Source organism: Quercus suber, unplaced genomic scaffold (genome assembly GCF_002906115.3).
Source record: "Quercus suber isolate HL8 unplaced genomic scaffold, Cork oak 2.0 scaffold_156, whole genome shotgun sequence".
Taxonomy (NCBI): Eukaryota; Viridiplantae; Streptophyta; class Magnoliopsida; order Fagales; family Fagaceae; genus Quercus; species Quercus suber.
Genome location: NW_027069617.1, coordinates 167,471 through 186,137, shown reverse-complemented (window position 1 = coordinate 186,137; position 18,667 = coordinate 167,471). Strand labels below are relative to the sequence as shown.

Genomic DNA, 18,667 nt, shown 5'->3' with positions numbered 1-18,667 from the left:
ACAACACGATATAATACATCGTTGCTGCTAATAATATTTATTTAACAATTTTATTTAAATAGACTACGAGGGAGGAACGGGGAAGCACTTGTATCCATGAGATTACAGGGATGGACCAAGATTTTAATTAGGGGAACAAGATTTAAAAGTAAAAAATGAAAGAAAGATAGAAAGAAACATTAAAAAAAATGCCTGATATTAGAAAGTACAGTGTTCTAAAAAGAAAGAAATAAAATGTTGAAGGATAGCAGAACAAAAATGTTTTATTCTTTTCCATTATAAAAAATCAGTAGTAATTACAACCTATTTACACGGAGAATCGAGCACTCAAATCACAAAGAATGTGATTCGATGCTCTTATGTAATATTGAAAAACAATCACACCCTTGTTTGGGATGAAAGAAAATATTAAAGACGAAAGAAAATTTATGCGATTAACTTAATAACTTTGTTTGACTGTTTATATAATGCAAAAATAGAGTGAGCTTTGGTGGGAAAAGAAAACGAATAACCGATTTAATAGAAACACAACTAATCGGTACAAGTGTCAAAATTGGGTAACTAATTAATAATTATAATTTACCAACTATTTACATAATCAAAATGGCTTTTAGCTTAAACACGTATCTGTAAACGACTATACTTAACTCTCTGTTCTATGAACTGCATTGTAAACTTCAACACCAACTTCTTCAATATATGTGTGAGAGAGAGAGAGAAAGAGAGATGATTACCTTAAGTTATTTAATTCAAACAAAAAAAAATTGCGAAGACCAATAATTCAAGGCTATCCATGGAGAAAATATATAATGAGATTATTTTATGAAAGATTCATTTCATATTGATTGACACATTTGTGGGGCCAACATTGTAAGATTCATTTTATAAGATAACCTCATTATAAAATTTCGGTATTATCATATATGGGTACTTAACTGATAAAATTTTTTGTCGTCTAACAAGGTTGATCAATATGGAACCGTTGATCTTGTATAAAAGCATAAGGTCAAATATGAAAACAAAGTAACAACCATGTGGTATGTTCTACCGGATCCTCAACTTTTGATTGGTCCGTCACACGTAAACAATGACAGACAATTCTAGCCTAAATTCGGCTAGCCCAATTAAGGTTAGGTTCGTTCTTGTTAAAATCAGGGTTAGCACAGTATTCCAGCAACGAAGCAACTTCAACCCTGTCCTGGACAACCTTATCCCTAAACTTTCAGAAAAACTTCTCTCCCTCATCTTCCTAAATCAACATCACGGTGCGTTTTTAACTAAATTCTTTTCCTGGGTTTCTCCTTATCCATAATAATAATACCAGTTGCATTTCGCTTTTTTTTTTTTTTTTTTTGGAATTCTTTTACTTTGTACAATCTGTGATAATCATCTTTTTTATGCCTAAAATTTGTCTATCTGTTATTTTTGCCTTCTGGGTAATAGTATTTGTAATTTGGTTCTGGAATGTCCATGTATAGTCCAATGAAGAAGATGAAAACTCACTCTGTTTTATCTGTAGTGCTAAAATCAATGAAAATTCATGGGTGCCTCAGCCTGAATATGTTATATTGGATACAATTTGGAATTTTGATACTACAAGGAGAGTTTGTAAGTTGTTTTATGAAGTGGGATTTTATCTGGGTGAACTGTGAAGTTTGGAATGACTGGTCTGGTTGTTGTCTTAATGTTTTTAACATTGTAATCAAGGTGATTAACAAGAGAGGGTTTATCAATTATTCCCCCCCCCCCAAAAAAAAAAAAAAGAAGAAGAAGAGAGGTGTTATCTGATTAATGAATCTCTATTCGTTTCCAAAATGTTAGGAGTGGCCAATGAGCTATAGCTCAACTGGCACTTCCTTCTCCCACAATAATGGGATGGTCCAGATGGAGGGTGAGGTTATGGCTTCAACACCCATTGGTTGTGTAACTTGCCAATAAAAAATAAAAAAAAATTTGGAGTGTTTTCAGTGCTTGAGATATGACTTGAGGCCTGTGGGCAAATGACATTGGCTAAGCTAACGTGCATCTTTTTTTTTTGAAAATGAGAAGAAGAAGAAGAATAAGATGCCTCTTATTCTCTTAGAGGTTTTTTGATCATGGAAAATGCCTACCCTTAAAGGTGTTGTCCATTATGCTCCTTTCGAGGGCTTTATCATGGTTCCTTAGAACCTTAGCCTTTATAGGTGGAATGGTGATGGTTTTTCTTTAATCTCGTGTAAGGAAAAAAATTATGAAGGATAACCTTATTCCTGAGAAAATATGTTCCAAAGCAATCTCTGCACTACTAATGCCTCACATGTATGTGTGTTTCTATGCGTGCACTGAACACATTGTGCATGTTTGACTAAGATATCTTCTCCCCAATTCATTCATTATGATGAAAATAACATAATTAAGGTGACCATCTGCTTTGATAAACTTACGGTAATTGATGACATGTAGATACCTATTGCCTTCTTTGATATCTGCTTTATGTGTTGTTACATCCTCTTCAACTTAGATGGTTTAGTTGTAATCTTCAACATAATATCCACTTTTGGTGCTTCATAAAAAGTTATGTTTGGAGTTAGTTGTGACTTGCCTGCTGGAAGCTTGGTAGGATGTACAGATGTAAGACCAAAAGGTTACTGAAACCTTTATGTTTGAATATTTTATATTTTTATGTTTAATTTCACGTTTTAATTCAAAAAAAGAGAAAAAATTGTAGTCTTCATTTAAACAATTTCATTGGAAGGTAGTCAGCTGCATGTGGTACATTATGACCTCCAGAATATACAGCCTCTTTTCTTGGCTAGTCTCCAAAATCTTATAAAAGAATAAATCATGTGTTTGGATATTTTCCTTCTTTGAACTATTGATTAGTTTGTGTAGAAATATGTCTTATCTGCCACATTTGTTCAAATTCACAACTAAATGTGTCTTTCTTCCAACTTCCATGTAAGCCCCATACAGAATATAGACTAGATCATGTCTCATATTGTGCATGAACAAGCTCTGTAAAATCTAGTAGAATATTGATGCATCACAATCCAAATTATGTTTTATCTATTTCACTAAGAAGAAAATATGGTAAATTCCTTTCGGGGCCTTTATTTTCAAACCACTAGATTTTACTCGGGCATGTCATTTTGCCCTATCGTATAAGTTTATAACAACTTACATGCATTGTGGTGGTTTTACTTTGCATATTGAAAAGTAAAGCATCAATGCTAGGTGTGGTATGAAGCAAGAATGCTGTAACTTAAGTGGTATGAAGTTCTAGTACTGATCATAACTTCCTTCCGGTTTCAGATGCTCCTTAACAGCATGAATTTTTAAGTATGACTACTCTGATCTTGATTCAGTTGCACACTCTTCCATTAGGTTTAATAAAAAGAGAAAAAAGAATTATTATGGAAGAGATGCATAGGTTAATGAGTAAATGTGAGTAATGCATGCCTCTTGATACTGGGTGCTTTTATAAATGTTTGATATTTTTACTGATACCTTTTCTTGAATTGTAGAAATATGGGTATCCGAGCCCGAAATGGCATTGATCGCTTGAGGACAATTTGGACACCTGAAATGGATAGATATTTCATTGACCTCATGTTAGAGCAGGTTGGCAAAGGAAATAGATTTGATGATCATCTATTCAGCAAACGAGCATGGAAGCATATGACCTCACTTTTCAATGTGAAGTTCAAATTTCAGTATGAGAAAGATGTTCTGAAAAATCGGCACAAAACACTGAGGAATCTGTACAAGGCTGTAAAAAATCTCCTTGACCAGAAGGGTTTTAGCTGGGATGAAAAGCGTCAGATGGTGACAGCTGATAATTATGTCTGGGATGAATATATCAAGGTGCAGTATTTAATTGTTTGATTTGTATCTTAGTACGTGTCATTTATGTATTCTGAGTCATTACAGTCTACATTTACAGGTACACCCAGATGCACGTTCATACAGAATCAAAAGCATCCCATATTATAGTGATTTATGTATGATATATGGAAATGCAACCACTGAACAAAAAGGTGACCGTTCTATCCTTGATGCTGTATTTGAAAATAAAATATCAGGATGTAGGACTGCTGACTTCTTGAATGGTCTATAGTTTGCTGCTACACTTGTTGATGATGGATTAATCAGGTGACATTGTGCCCGAATTAGCATTACCTACAGGTGAGAATGGAACAAACACACAGCCAACAGATGTTAGTGAAGGAGCTGTGGACGCTCTTCATGAAATCCTGATTGATGAAGATTATGAAATCTCTATATCTGAAAAAGTTGATGCTGCTCCCCAAGCTTTACCAGATGTAACTGGAACCACTATGGGTAGCCGGTCCAGGACTTATTGGCAGCCACCAATGGATCGTTATTTTGTTGACCTTATGCTAGATCATGTGCAGAAAGGAAACCGTGTTGATGGTGTATTTAGCAAACAAGCATGGATGGAGATGATTGCATCATTCAATGCTAAATTTGGCTTTAACTATGGCATGGATATTCTAAAAAATCGATACAAAACTCTGAGAAGGCAATATAATGTCTTAAAAAATCTTCTTGACCTGGATGGTTTTGCATGGGATGATACACGCCAAATGGTGATTGCTGATGACTACATCTGGCAAGATTATATCAAGGTATGCATTGCTCTAGTATGGCATGTTCTGGAATCACATGGAACCAAATTCTCTTAGTATATTATAGAATTATGATTATTCTGTCATGCTTATTTATCTACAGACCATTTAAATGGATAATCAATATTTTTTTTTCTTGCATTTTTTGTTCCCTTGTTGTTTAGACATTCTTGAGTAATGGATCTGTTCAACCATTGCAAGGATGAGTTGGGGCCTTCATATGCAAAGGGAAACAACGTGAAAGAATTTCATAATTATTGACAATGAAAAGCCCCTTCGTATAATTTTAGTGATGTCTTACTTTGATATGATATCATGTAGGCACACACTGATGCAAGACAATTCATGACTCGACCTGTTCCATACTATAAAGATTTGTGTGTGATATGCGATCCAAGTGCTGATGAAAGAGACTGCATTCTGGGTTTAGAGCAGAAAAACGAAGTTGAGCAAGTAAAGATGCAAAGAGCATCAAATTCTTCTGAGTCTCCTGCTACATCTGTTTCCAGTGAAGACCAAGATGGCGATGTGCAGGAGTCTATGCATACAGATCAGAAGAACAAGCGTCAATTGGAAAACCAGTTAAGTTATGTTCATCTTAAAAAACCACGCATTAAAGATGAGAGCATGGCTGATGCTCTTCGTGAGATGGCAAGTGCAGTTAATTCTCTTTCTGATAAGAAGAAAGATGATGAGAACTCCAATTCCATTCCAATAGAGAATGTGATTGAAGCAGTTCAAGCGTTACCTGACATGGATGAAGACCTTGTATTGGATGCCTGTGATTTCGTAGAGGATGAAAAGAAAGCAAAAACTTTTCTGGCATTGGATGTTAAATTGCGAAAAAAATGGTTATTGAGGAAACTTCGTCCACAGCAGTAGGATCTTTGTAGTTCTATAATCCAATATTATTTACTTTTGCAAGATTTTGTTCTCTTGGAAATTTTCTAACAGACTAGGGAGTTTGTATTCTTTGTAATGGTGAATAGTATACAAATAGAAACTTGCAGCCAAAAGAAAAGAAGACATGCAGAACCAAGTTTTTGGATATTGTGAAGAAAAAAAAATACGACTATCTACTATCTTCTTGGTGGAGACAAGGTTCATCAATGTTCATACATATGAAGCAGATCTTCTCATGAGTGACTAATTTTAAGACTATGGAGTAGTTTGTAACACCAGATCAAATAGAAGAGTCATGTAATTCAGTTACATTATTTAGTTTTCCTGTAGAGAAGAACTTGAGTTCAAATCCCCCTCCCCCATTTTGTTGTAAACAAAAAGGGCATAATTTACCCATTTAAAGCTTCTTGTTGTTTGGTAGTTCAGACTTGTGAGATTTGAAGATCGATGATTTATCTCGTTATTTTCTAGTAGATCGATGATTCTTTGTAAGATATAAATTGATTCCTAGATGGCTAAGACATGCATCTGATATTATTGCGGTATGCATAGTATAAGAGGTCACTACATTTGCATCTGAATATCTGAACAGTCTTGAGTCTGTTGCATTAGTATTTGTTTGATTCATCAAAAAGGTTCCATGGAACTCAACGAAGGGGAGAGCTTACTTTTACACTTGAATTCTTTGGCTTCAGGCACATGTTCTCAATTAAAATACAGACTAAGCTGAATTGGAATGATAAAAATCAAGATGACTGTGTACCAAGAATTTAAATTTAAATAGAAGTGATATCATGACAAGATTGTATATCATACTGCCTGTTGGCATCCTTCTTATATTAGATGGCTGATGAAGACAAATGCATGGAGATATTTGCTTTTAACCATGCAGATTTATCAAGGCCGTTAAAAGAGGTACCCAAAGAAGCACAATATTATTAGCAACCAGGAAATTTGGGTCAAATAGTGATGGGTAGTCTTAAAGAAAACGTGGACACAATTTTGACTGACCATTGGTTATATATTTGATGCACATTAAAAGAAGTGGGAAAAGATAAAAGAAATGGAGGAAAGACAAGAAGCAAAAATTATAATCCTCATGGTTACTGCAGAATAAGCGGTCAATCAAAGGGTGTTTGTGTGTACACGCATGTCAATCGTTGGTAACAGCAATTTCCAAAGAGTTAATTCTGTATTAGAGCCATAAGAAAAGTGAAACATTAAATACTCCCACTATGAAAATACAATTCTGAGACGGGAACTTAAAGAGTCTGGCTCTATTTGGACCTATGTGATAACACTAACTAGCAACATGCATTACATTCAATTTCCTATATCTAACTTGGGCTCTTTCTATCAAATGCATCAGCTTATCTAACACAATGTTGATCATGGAGGTCTACATTAAAATTTGAGAAACTGATGACCAACAAGATATGTATCCCATTCATAAGCCGTCATCAAGGATGGTGGACAAGAATAGTCCCTGTACAAACTCGCATCTCCCAGCCTTCTCTATTTGGTCTTTGTCTGATAAAGGAATTAGCTGAGAAGTTCTGCAACCATAAAAGAACTATTAGTTTTGAGAGCAGTAAGGAAATTTCTATTAGTATTAGAAAATGTTAAACACCATAGCAAAACTATCATCCCCATAAGTGTAACAGCATTAGTGTAAAATACTGATGGAATACAAACTATGTGACTAACACTTCAATCAGAGACGTGAGAATCAGTTTATTCCAATAGTGAAGGAGTTCATCTCTATGTCTATAATTTTCTTTTGCAAGAAAATGTGTTCAATGGCTGACATGTTTGAAAATCAAGTTAATAGCTAGATCATTTATGGGTGCACAAAGAATTTTACAAAGAAACACCCAAATTAGGACTTCAATGAACACTTATGTATCAACTCATATCAAGCCATGTTTAATTTGGTGCAAACCATGACTTTCTGTCTTGGGCTTCTGTTAATAATATTATTCTAAAGCATTGGGAAATCATCAACCAGAAAAGCAGGTACAAGATGCTAAAATCAGCCTTTGGCCTTTCTACTATGGCTTGAAAAGAAAATATGACATTGATGATCAATTCATTCAAAACCTTTTAATAAACATCAAAATTAGAAAACATGCATCAAAAGAATAACCCTAATCAAGCAACTTGTGTGCTGAACAGATTCTAGTTTCTTGTTTGATTAAAGACCCCATCCAAAAAAAAACATGCAAGTAACTGATTATGAATAGTGGGAGTCAATTATACCTATCTAATATTGTCTCCTCAGAGTTTTCATCTTCTAAGCTCACTTCAGATGAAGAATCAGGTTGCATACTTTCAGACTTGTCATCAGCAGGTACATTGTAAAGAAATGATAGCAGTGGATCAGGCGCCATCTTAGAGGTAGAAACCACAGGAGATGACCCAGTAGGAAGAGTTTGGAAACGTCCATCTTGAAACTCCTTTCTTGAAAATGGATTTGAATAAGACTCACTTTTATGGAGTTTCAATTTCTGCCAATTGTAATCTCAAGTTAAGGAATCCAGAGCATAATATCAACTTATCATCATACCATGGAATACGAGAGAAACATTACACAAATTATAATACATGGAAAAATGGGGAGAAAACATGATGTCTAATAAATAAGGAAAAACCTGGCTAATAAATATTGAAAGGTTATCTCAATATAAGAATTTCTAAGTCAAATAAGAAAATAAAGGATATCTTAATAATGTTTCTATGTTGCGTTGTTGTGTGTCCAACTATATTCATCCCCACACTTGTACCGCAAACAGGACATACCTACAAATGAAGTATGCTGATCAGAACTGTTTCAATATAGACAAAGGTCTAAGGGCTCAGTTTTAGGGGATGACATATTTCAGTTAGAGAAACTAGCGTGGGGAAACTGCATGCTAGAACTACAGAGAATCCAAATTAGACATAAAATACTACATATCAGGTACGATTTAGCAACTTCAGGTTCATGGAGAGTGGAAATGAACAGTAATGAGGTATCTAAATGTGCTATAGTCTCTAAAATCATTCATCCATACTGAGCAAGTGATTGAGGTCAACATGACTCACAATGTCAGGCAGAACTTCTAGAATATGATTTGATGATAAAAACTTCTAGACTATGGTGAGATAGCTATAGGCTGTCCACACTTCATGGAAGCAAAGTTGGGCGGTGTAGCACACACCAGACCCAAATGAGGATTTTGAGGAAAAATGTCTTTATGTGAGCTTTAGGTTACACTAAAGGTCAACATGAAGAAACCTTCAACAACAACAACCAAGCCTTAGTCCAAAACATTTGGGGGTTGGCTATGTCTAAGGTTCCCCACGCCTTGTCTATGCTGGTTTAACTCTACAGTGTCCGCAAGCATAGGGCGCTGGCCAAAACACACGCGAGCAAATAAAAAATGACAAGGCACTTTGGCACAATATTGAAAACCTAAAACCACAAAATCTAGATTCATGCAGCCAGAGTGACATACTCCATAGAATTGAGATGTAACGATTTGCTGAATTAGTTTAATACTAGTAGCTACTCATTGCTTCTCACTTAATCTATAGTTCAATCACATTAGCAAACACACAAAATACGAACAAGAGTAACATCAACAACATAATTCATCAACTCTTTAAAACAGCAAAAGCATAGCATTAGAAGCAGAAAAAAAACAAAGAACCAAAGCAAATGAAAAAGATTCTAGAAATAATTACAATAACACAATCAGATAAGATGGGAAGTACATACCCCAGACTTTGCTTCTATAGGATGCTCCTCATCAATATGGCAGCACAACCCAACCAAATCAAAATCCTCTGTACAAAATGGGCATGGATATTCTGTTTTTGACTCATCGTCACCTTCAATCTCCTCCTCCAAATCTATACAAAGATCTGCTTCAACACCCAACACATCAAATCCCACTCCAAAAAAAAAAACCCAAAAGCCAATAAAATGTAAAGATTGGATTTTGAAAACAAAAACTAACCAGACAGAGTCTTAAAAGTTGATTGGTAGCTCCGTGAAGCAGTAGAAAAACCAATGCTCCAAGTATCATCCTCCATTAGAATTTCACCCAAGATTAAAAAATAAAATATAATTTTTATTTTTTTTATTTTTATTCGAATATAGCTTGACCCAGATGCAAAATATTTCTGGGTTTTGCAGATTTTATATATATATATATATAGCAAACACAAAGCCCTTTTCTTTTAGCCCTATTACATAGGGGTTTCCTTAACAAGCATGTGTGAAAGACCAACAAGTGTGAAAACGCAAGAACAAAATGAAACAAACGAGTAGCTTCAGATTATGGATGAGGCTAAAATCTTAGCAAACACGAATCTGACTTACCAATTGACCTTGGACTCTTTCTTATTTTCCATTCGCTACCCCTTAACAACCTTAGTCAGATTATTCTTCGATTAGGAACCTTGTATACTTTTATACCCTCATTTTTTTCATCATATTACAGTAATACCATCCTTCCGCCCAGGAATATATGCGAGTGCGTAATAAGGTCTTTATCGTCTTTTCGTTATTTTTGTCGGTTTCTGTTTTTTCTCCCGCGAAATTTATTGGGCCCATTGGGCCAATAACTCATGTTAGGCCATGGGCCACTGGGTTACAAGCCCATTTATTGTGAACGCGCAAAGGAAAGTAGCGGTTGGTTTGTTTGGTTTTTATTTTTTTATTTCAGAGGGTCAAAAATTTTAATTCCCAGGAAATTTCGTTTCCTTGAGAATTCAATTCCTTAACCTCAAAATTTTGAAATCCAGGAAAACCGGGTTCGAATTCTGATTTGAAATTTGAAATTCGTGTTTGTATCGTAATTTTAATGGCGACGAGGAACCGGACCGTAGTGTATAGAAGGCACAGAGACGCGGTGAAGAGCGTGCGAGCTCCGTTGTTTTCGTCGGCGTCCGGTTCCGGCGGTCCGGTGATCGAAATGGCTTCGCTTCTTGGTTCTAATAGGTCTTCTTATGCTCCTCTTAGCACCGAAGATCCAGGTCCATCAAGGTACGCCTCTTTTGTTGTTAATTTTCAAAAAAAAGGAAAATTTTTAATTTCTCTTAATTTCTTGTTTGGTCGTTGAGAAAGTGGTGGAAAAGAGTAGAAATAGAAGGAAAATTTGGAGTATTTAGGGTTTTGATTGTACGAAAGACGATCGGCTCCACTCAGTTTAGCAGAATAGTTGTGTTAGTGTCAGTTTGAGTGAGGTTTATCGCAAATTTTTTTTTTCTTTTCTTTTCTCTATGTTTTTCTCGGCAACCAAACAAATCCTGTGTAATATTAATTTCTTGTCTTGATTTTTGAAGAAATGTTTTGAGATTTGAAACGAATGCATGGTGTGGCATTCTCTGTTGATCAATGATAATGAACTTTCATTGGCTCCTTGTGTTTCAGTTTATGGCTTAGGGATTTGATAGCAATTTCAAGCTTGCAATGTTTATGTTTATTCTCATAAATGATTAATTTAGCATAATTATTCATACTATTTCAAAAGTGGCAAGTTTTCTAACTGGCAAGTTTGACATTTGGGAATTATTCATGATAATTCAATAGACACACTTTGACTTCATTCGTTGTGATTGGTCCTTTATATGGCTTGATATAGTTTGAGGCCAAGGCAATACATTTAAGTGAGTCCTTTTATATTTAATTATTAATTAAATAAATTTATTTAATACTAACCAACCAAAGTTATTTTGATGAATTAAACACATAATTTGATTAATTAATTCTAATCAAACTGAGGTTAATTGCATATAGAGAATCAAATATCATATTTAACAAAAAGAAGTGAGAATTTATTATTTTGTTAAAAATATGGTTTACTCTATCTTGGATAAAGCGGTGTGTGGTTAAGTAAAGTTGTAATCTAATTGCAATTTTGATTTTGGTGTTTGAAATAGAGATAGAAATTGTTTGGTGTGTGGCTATTTGGGTGATTATATGGCTGATGTTGACAATCTACTGTGTAGGATATTGGTTTACAAAAATTAAGTCTCAAGCCATTAGGGAAAATTAATTTTCATGCACATATACAACTTATTTTTTCCTAAACACTTTTGGTCTAATAGTTTGAAGGTGAGAAATATAGTGCACAACCGTTTTTTATTTCTTAAATTTTCATAAAATCTTGAGCCATTTTTATAATAGGAGTGGGGGCTTTTTATAAAGGGGTTAGGACATTTTTTGTAATGAGGCCTTAGGCCTAGGCCTTGAGCTGGCACTGATATCAAGTGGCATATTGGTTATAGAGGACGGGATCTTTGTTACTTCATCAGGATATGAAGGCAATGGAAAACTTTGGATTTGAGGGAAAAATCATGCCCTTATTAGGCAAATTATGAAATTATTCTTTTTTTTTTTTTTGGTACTGACTCTTTATGTAATTGATTGATGTTTAATATCTATCACAGTGTAATTGTAAGAAGACAAAGTGAATTTTTTTGGTTGAGTGGTTGGCACCTTATGATCTTCAAGTTGGAAAGACGGAGTCAAGGGAGAGTGGTGTCTGGCCTCTTTATTCGTTTTCTTATTGTATGATTTTTCTCTTTTTTTAGCGTTTAATGTTGGTCTTTTATTTTTGGGCTGTGATTTATTATACATTTGTATATAGGCACATTTCATTGTTAGATTTTAGGCTGCCCCATGCACCTTTTCATTACTTGAGGTGTTTTCAACTTCTTACTGTATGTTAGAGGAATCATGTTTTTACATTTTGCCTTTTAGAAGCCATTTCAGGTTTTCAATAATCAAAATTGTGTTTTGAAAATGTGTTAATCTTCCTAATTGTATGACTTGTATTATTTTTGCAGTAGGGATGCATTTACTGTGGGTCTACCACCATCTTGGGTTGATGATTCTGAACAAGTGGCTGCAAATATACAACGTGCTCGGGCCAAAATGGCTGAGTTAGTCAAGGCTCATGCCAAGGCTTTAATGCCCTCATTTGAAGATGGCAAAGAAGATCAACATCTAATTGAGGCTCTTACCCAAGAGATTACAGATATATTGAGGAGGTCTGAGAAGAGATTACAGAAACTTTCTGCAAGTGGATCTGCTGAGGACTCAAATGTTAGAAAAAATGTACAGGTATGATTTTGAGGGTCAGTGTACTCTTTGAGAATAATTTTACATGTTTTTTCATGTAGCTTTGAAATCATGTAGTTTAAGATTTACTCCCTCTAGGGTTTCATTGATTCTTAGTAAGTTATTGCATTTAATATTGTAAAAGTTTCTGGATATTAAATGCTGTTGTATATTAGTGGACCAGATTGATTTAGTCTTTCCCACATATGACATCAAAAAGAAAAAAATTTATAAGAGGGAATTATGTTTTGCTGCTGTAGTGCAATGCCTATGGCTGTTGTAGTACTATTCTGAGTAATTTGTTTTACTTCAATCATATGCTCCAACGTGTACACTTTTTTAACTGAGATCCCACCATGCATGTGCTTCTCACTCCAAAAGGCCCACCTCATCCCATTCTCCTCCCTCAGTTTTGTGGTTGGGTCGCCATTTTTCTTCAGTTTATTTTTATTTATTTTTATTAATTAATTTTTTTTTTTTTTTTGGGATTGGGTTGGGTTGGGTTGGGTGGGGATGTTGAGAATCCTAACTGATTTCTCCAACATGCATGCAGTTTGAACCATCTTTGTTTTGTAGCTCCTTTGGGCTCATGTGTTTGGTATACTTCCCATCTAGTCAAGTTGCATCTCCTTTGGCTTGCTTAATAGAATCCTTACTTGCAAAATGGTGTAGCAGCATTCTTGCATTTGATCACATGCAGTTATCTGGAGATACATTTGATGGTTTTTTCCAATGGATTGACTCACTTTTTAATATTCTTCTGACAGCGTTCTCTTGCAACAGACCTGCAGAATCTTTCAGTGGACCTACGGAGAAAACAGTCAACATATTTGAAACGTCTGCAGCAGCAAAAGGAGGTCTGTGTACATGTTGGTTATAATAACTTGCAGGGTTTATCTGCAGTCAATCTATAGAATTGTACTTAGAACTGTTCTGCATACTTAGCTATCCTTGCTTGCTTTGAATTCATGCAAATTCTCTTTTTCTTCCTTTCTTGTGGTTGTGGACTTTTGTAGACTTTATTTTTAACTCATTGCAATTTGATATTTGATGCACTTAATAACTGAGGAATTAGTTGTTGATTTTATTCTACCATTTTTATATGAATTTTTTGTATTTAGCCATCATATTTTGTGTTGTAGGGACCTGATGGGGTTGATTTGGAGATGAACTTGAATGGAAATAAATCCAGATTAGAAGATGACGAATTTAGGGATGTGGTACGGTGTATTGCTGTTTCTTCTTTATCGTTTCCTTCAGTAGGATGTAGTTGTATTCAGACATGGGAAATATCCACCTGTGAAATTACTCATCTTATGATCCTTCCCTTCATGATTGTGTTTGAACATGCCAATAAACTGTAGCTCAAATGGTACGTCCTCCCCTGTTAGAAATGGTGGAGGGTATGGTTGTGGCCTTGTGGGTTCAAAGCTCACTGAGTGCATTTATAAACTTAATCAATCAGGGGGAAAAAGGGTTGGGTTTGGATGAATGGTAGATAAATCATTTCCAAAAATTTCCCCCCTTGATTGTGAAATCCATATTTAGAATGAAGCAGATTTTATTATATAAATCTTATCACCTTTATATTTATCCAAAAAAAAAAAAAAAAATCTATATCACATTTATTGTTGATATTTGATCTAAGTTGGGACTAGTTGGAACCAGGTTTTCTAGCATGCTAGGCCTGAATCCTAGTGAGTAGTGACGATATCTTTACAAATTTTATTTTTGGTTGGTAATTACTTTTTATTTAATGAAAGCATTTTCCCTTATCATATATATTTTTTTTTTTTTGATTGCTTGGGGGTTGTTTGAAAGGGAGGGAGGAGAGGTTGGTTGTTAGATAAATGAACTCGTATCTATTTTGTTGGTTTGATGTTTGGTGAATCCAGGGTTTTAATGAGCAGCAAACGGTTAAGATAAAAAAGGTTCAGCAGGAAAGAGAAAGGGAGATCAACCAGGTAAGTGAAGGTGCTTGACCTGTTGTCTGAAGATCAAACTCTTTGGTTCTTTTAACTTTGAAAAAAAAAAAAAAAACCTTGTTTGTAGGTTGTGCAATCAGTGAACGAGCTAGCTCAAATAATGAAGGACCTGTCAGTTCTTGTTATAGATCAGGTCAAAGTCACATCTTTGTATTATGTTATGGACAGACTTAGCAAAACAGGGTGACTAATGAAGTTATCTTCTAGCAGGGCACAATTGTTGATCGCATAGACTACAACATTCAGAATGTTGCTGTATCAGTTGATGAAGGTCTTAAACAGCTCCAGAAGGTTCTCTCTCTCTCTCTCTCTCTCTCTCTCTCACACACACACACACGTGTGCGCGCGCGCGCACATAAACCAGCCTTCATTTTATAATAAGGGTTCTGCTGAAGTTAATGTATTTGATGTGTACATTAGTTACTGTTATATACGATTTTATGTACCATTTTAACGATTGGTCTTCTTGCTGTGTGAGTAACTAGCTGTTGACATTAGTAGTATGTCTATTTGGCATGCTGTCATACTGTGTATCATGGAATTGCAGGCAGAGAGAACACAGAAGAAAGGTGGAATGGTGACGTGTGCGACGGTGCTTGTTATTATGTGCTTCATCATGCTAGTCCTTCTGATACTCAAGGAGATACTCTTCTGATCATGATAGTGTAGCCTGTTAGTTATGTTGATACCAGAGGAAAAAAAAGAAGATAAGGTAAACTGATTGCGAAATATTTTTGAGATAGATTGGAGCTTTTGTAACTAGTACATTGATAAGAATGTTGCGGAGATGCACGTCACTCACATTGTGAGGACATTTGTATCGACTCCATGCAAAAAGTTCAAATTAATGAAAAGTCGAAGGCATATTGGCATTTTGCGATTTGCGAGTGCATTTGTAATTGAAGATGAAACTTGGAACTCTTAAGTCTTACCTCGATTTCATAACTTCATTCAAAGAATTGGTGAATCATGTTGTAAACTCATATGTGTTGTCAACATAATTCACCAATTCTTAAGGGAAGAGTGGTTTATTATATTAAAAAGACTAAAATTGTTCGTAGTTAGTCCAATTTGTTGGACTAACAAGTGAACTCTCATCGTCATATAAATTTGTTTGTTTATGTTTGGTGGCAAATAAATTGAAAATCTATTCTCCACACTGCTATATCAAACAAATAATAATAATAATAACAACTAGCCCCATTTGTAGAAAAAAAAATTGTGTTTTTAGTTTATGAAAAAATTTAGGTACAGTACCTTAGGTGCCGTTCCTTAAGTTCTCTTCTTAAAATTTAGTCATGTGGCTGCTTAGCTAAAACATGTTTTTCCATCCTATGAGAAAAAATTCACATGGCAAAATTTTAAGAAGGGAATTTAAGGAATAACACTTAAATACTGTACCTAAATTTTGCTCTTTATTTTATATATATAATTTTTATTTTGTGAATCTAATTTATAAGTGGGTACATTCTCAAAAAAAAAAAAAATTATAAGTTGATAAAGTAATTTGAAAATCAACAAGAGAATAACCCTACTTTTTAGGCAATGTTTTAGTGGGAGTTATAGTTGTATTTTTACCGGATTATCCTTTAGTGTCTCTACTTAAACATAAGGGTGTAGGTGTAGGGGCTTTTTTGTACCAAAAAAAAAAAAGAGGATTTCAAACCAGAGAAACTCAACACCTTAAAAATAAAAAATAATCTTTCTCAAAAAAAGAAAAAAGAAAAAGAAAAAATAATGACACAAAAAATAAAAAATAAGAAATCGAGTAATGGCTTTGAGTTTTATCTTTCAACACCTTATTAGATCCCCGTGAACTATAGAAGATACGCAGCATTTAAGTTTGGTAGCAAATAAATTAAAATTCGATTCTCAACTCTGCTATATTTAAAATATATATATAAATATATATATATATTCTCAAATTTGCTATGTTTATGCTTTGTACACGATAATACAGTTAAGAAGTAATATTTTATAAGATTCCAAAATTAAATATTTCTATGTATAAGTCTCACGCTGTAGTGGGTCCATGTTCATGCTTTGCACACGATAATACAGTATGAAGTAATAATTATATGACTCGAATTATTTAAAAAAAAAATTATATGACTCCAAATTCAAAATTTCTTATCTTTAAGTCTCACCGTCTAGTGGGTCCATGAAATCAAGTCCCCTAAGTGTCATACTGTCATTTTTTTATTATAAACATTTATACTTTTTTTTTAAAATGAAAATAGACAAAATTTAGTTATAAAATTGGTTATAGTCTAAAATTACAAACTTAATCAATATATTTTTTTATTGAAAGTGAATTTTAACAAATCTACCATTAGATTACATCTTTTTCATATATTCTCCATGCTTGCAAAATTTAAAGAAAATTAAAAATCAATAGCTATGTCATCAATAAATTGTTTAAATTGTAAGTTTTTTTTTTTTTTTTTTTGACGAGACAATTGCAAGTTTTTGTAGTTTATAAAAAAAAAAAAAAAAAAAAAACAGTTGTAGGGGCCTTTTTTGTATTATGTTTTGGGCTGGGCTGCCTCCTGCGGTGATGGGCCCGGATATTCTGAGTAGGAGAGTTGAGACCGACCTAACTACAACTAGGGGTGTCCAACTAGACTCGGAACCCGCCTAACCCAGTAGACCCGGCCCGATAATCGACCGATCCGACACCGGTGACCGTCGACAACAGGTCCCTACCCAGAAAACCCGAGACCGGCGGGTCGGTTGACGAGTTTGAGCATGAAAAACCGATATTCAACCAACTAGACCGGAAAATGCATCGGAATTTCAGTTCACCGTCGATTGGAGAGGTTAGCCGGCCTCATTTTGTCCGATCTGTGGAGATCCGGTGAGATCTCGTCGAGATCTGGCTTGATCTCTTCGAGATCTCGCCGGATCTCTTCGACTTACATTGAGATCTCGCTGAATCTCTTTGAGATCTGGCCTGATCTCATTGAGATCCAGCCTGATCTAGTTGAGATCTGGCTTGATCTCATTGAAATCCACCAAGATCTCTTTGAGATCCAGTCAGATCCAGAAAAAACCAAAGATTTTGGCAAAATTTGGCGACGATTTCTGCAAAATCCGGCAATGATTCACATAGTGCGAAACCGACCGATACCCGACTAGAAACCAACAACATCTGACCACCCGAACCGCTACCTCCAGCGAGTCGGCAGTGGGCCCAAGTTTAGGAGACCCGAAGTGATCGGGTTGGTTCCAAGTTGGGCACAAACCCGACCCGTGGACAGGCCTAACTACAACTCACTTTAGGCTGGCTTGTACACAAACTTGGCCTCGTCTACCAGGAGAGTACTTATGGCAGGCAAAGCTGTTTTTCAATAAGTCACGGCAGGCAAATATAATAACAAAAGAAAATAGGATATAATGATCTTTTCTTGACAGAAAATAACCAAGTAATCTCTATTTTTTTATGACAATCATAATAATGACAATGACTTTACAAAAGAAGTGAAAGATTAAATGACAATATGAATTAATCAAAAGAATAATATCAAGTTAAGTTTGAGTCCGTAATGGCAAAGACCAAAGAGGAAGAACGCTTCCTCTCAATGAAACTAATCTCTTAGGAAAACATCCTGCCATGGGGATTAATGACTTTGAGGGAATCAGATCTAAATGATTAGTGCCCAAAGGAATCACTATTGTTTTAATCATCTTCAAGAGAGTGGGATTTTGAGGAGGAGAGAAGGGAATCGACCTACGGGTGCATGCCTATTACACTTTTTCTCTTTGTTTTCTGTTTTCTCTCTTATCTTTTCTTATTTCTTTTCTTTTTCTTTTGTTTTCCTTTTACTTCGTGATATCTCTGTTTTTTTATCTTCATTACAGGGCATGACAAGGGTCCTTTTATAGGGCCTGCCGTGACCGAATTTTACCACTTTACCCCCTTAACCGCCTTTGTTTGGTCTGGGTGTACTTGCCGACCACCTAGAGGCTCGTCTGTGTACCACTTACCCTCGCCAAACAAAGGCAGGTTTGTGTTGTTTGTTAGTTTGCCATGGCATCCT

At 35.0% G+C, this 18,667-nt stretch overlaps 3 protein-coding genes across 6 annotated transcripts; 2 read left to right on the top strand and 1 right to left on the bottom strand.

Annotated features, from left to right (window-relative positions):
- The first annotated feature begins 1,131 nt into the window (after positions 1–1,131).
- LOC112024801 (L10-interacting MYB domain-containing protein) lies at positions 1,132–5,951 on the top strand. 2 transcript variants are annotated; one of them, XM_065777466.1, is made up of 5 exons: positions 1,132–1,265; positions 3,504–3,843; positions 3,923–4,016; positions 4,153–4,628; positions 4,950–5,951. In XM_065777466.1, exons 2-5 carry the CDS (start codon positions 3,508–3,510, stop codon positions 5,508–5,510), a joined length of 1,467 nt encoding a protein of 488 aa, XP_065633538.1. In that variant the 5' UTR covers positions 1,132–1,265; positions 3,504–3,507; the 3' UTR covers positions 5,511–5,951. The 2 variants fall into 2 exon arrangements, with proteins under 2 accessions (XP_065633538.1, XP_023913214.2); XM_024057446.2 differs by having other exon boundaries at positions 4,132–4,628.
- Positions 5,952–6,704: 753 nt separating this feature from the next.
- LOC112024796 (protein DEHYDRATION-INDUCED 19 homolog 3) lies at positions 6,705–9,937 on the bottom strand. 2 transcript variants are annotated; one of them, XM_024057436.2, is made up of 5 exons: positions 9,533–9,937; positions 9,292–9,437; positions 8,253–8,330; positions 7,791–8,047; positions 6,705–7,087 (listed from the first exon to the last, which is right to left on the bottom strand). In XM_024057436.2, exons 1-5 carry the CDS (start codon positions 9,606–9,608, stop codon positions 6,979–6,981), a joined length of 666 nt encoding a protein of 221 aa, XP_023913204.1. In that variant the 5' UTR covers positions 9,609–9,937; the 3' UTR covers positions 6,705–6,978. The 2 variants fall into 2 exon arrangements, with proteins under 2 accessions (XP_023913204.1, XP_023913205.1); XM_024057437.2 differs by lacking the exon at positions 8,253–8,330 and having other exon boundaries at positions 7,791–8,038; positions 9,533–9,931.
- Positions 9,938–10,217: 280 nt separating this feature from the next.
- On the top strand, positions 10,218–15,509 carry LOC112024797 (syntaxin-43). Of its 2 annotated transcripts, none has more exons than XM_024057441.2 (8): positions 10,218–10,563; positions 12,372–12,645; positions 13,410–13,499; positions 13,785–13,862; positions 14,538–14,606; positions 14,695–14,760; positions 14,838–14,918; positions 15,175–15,509. In XM_024057441.2, the coding sequence occupies exons 1-8, from the start codon at positions 10,382–10,384 to the stop codon at positions 15,280–15,282; spliced, it is 948 nt and encodes a 315-aa protein (XP_023913209.1). In that variant the 5' UTR covers positions 10,218–10,381; the 3' UTR covers positions 15,283–15,509. The 2 variants fall into 2 exon arrangements, with proteins under 2 accessions (XP_023913209.1, XP_023913208.1); XM_024057440.2 differs by having other exon boundaries at positions 10,219–10,563; positions 12,369–12,645.
- The last annotated feature ends 3,158 nt before the right edge of the window (positions 15,510–18,667 follow it).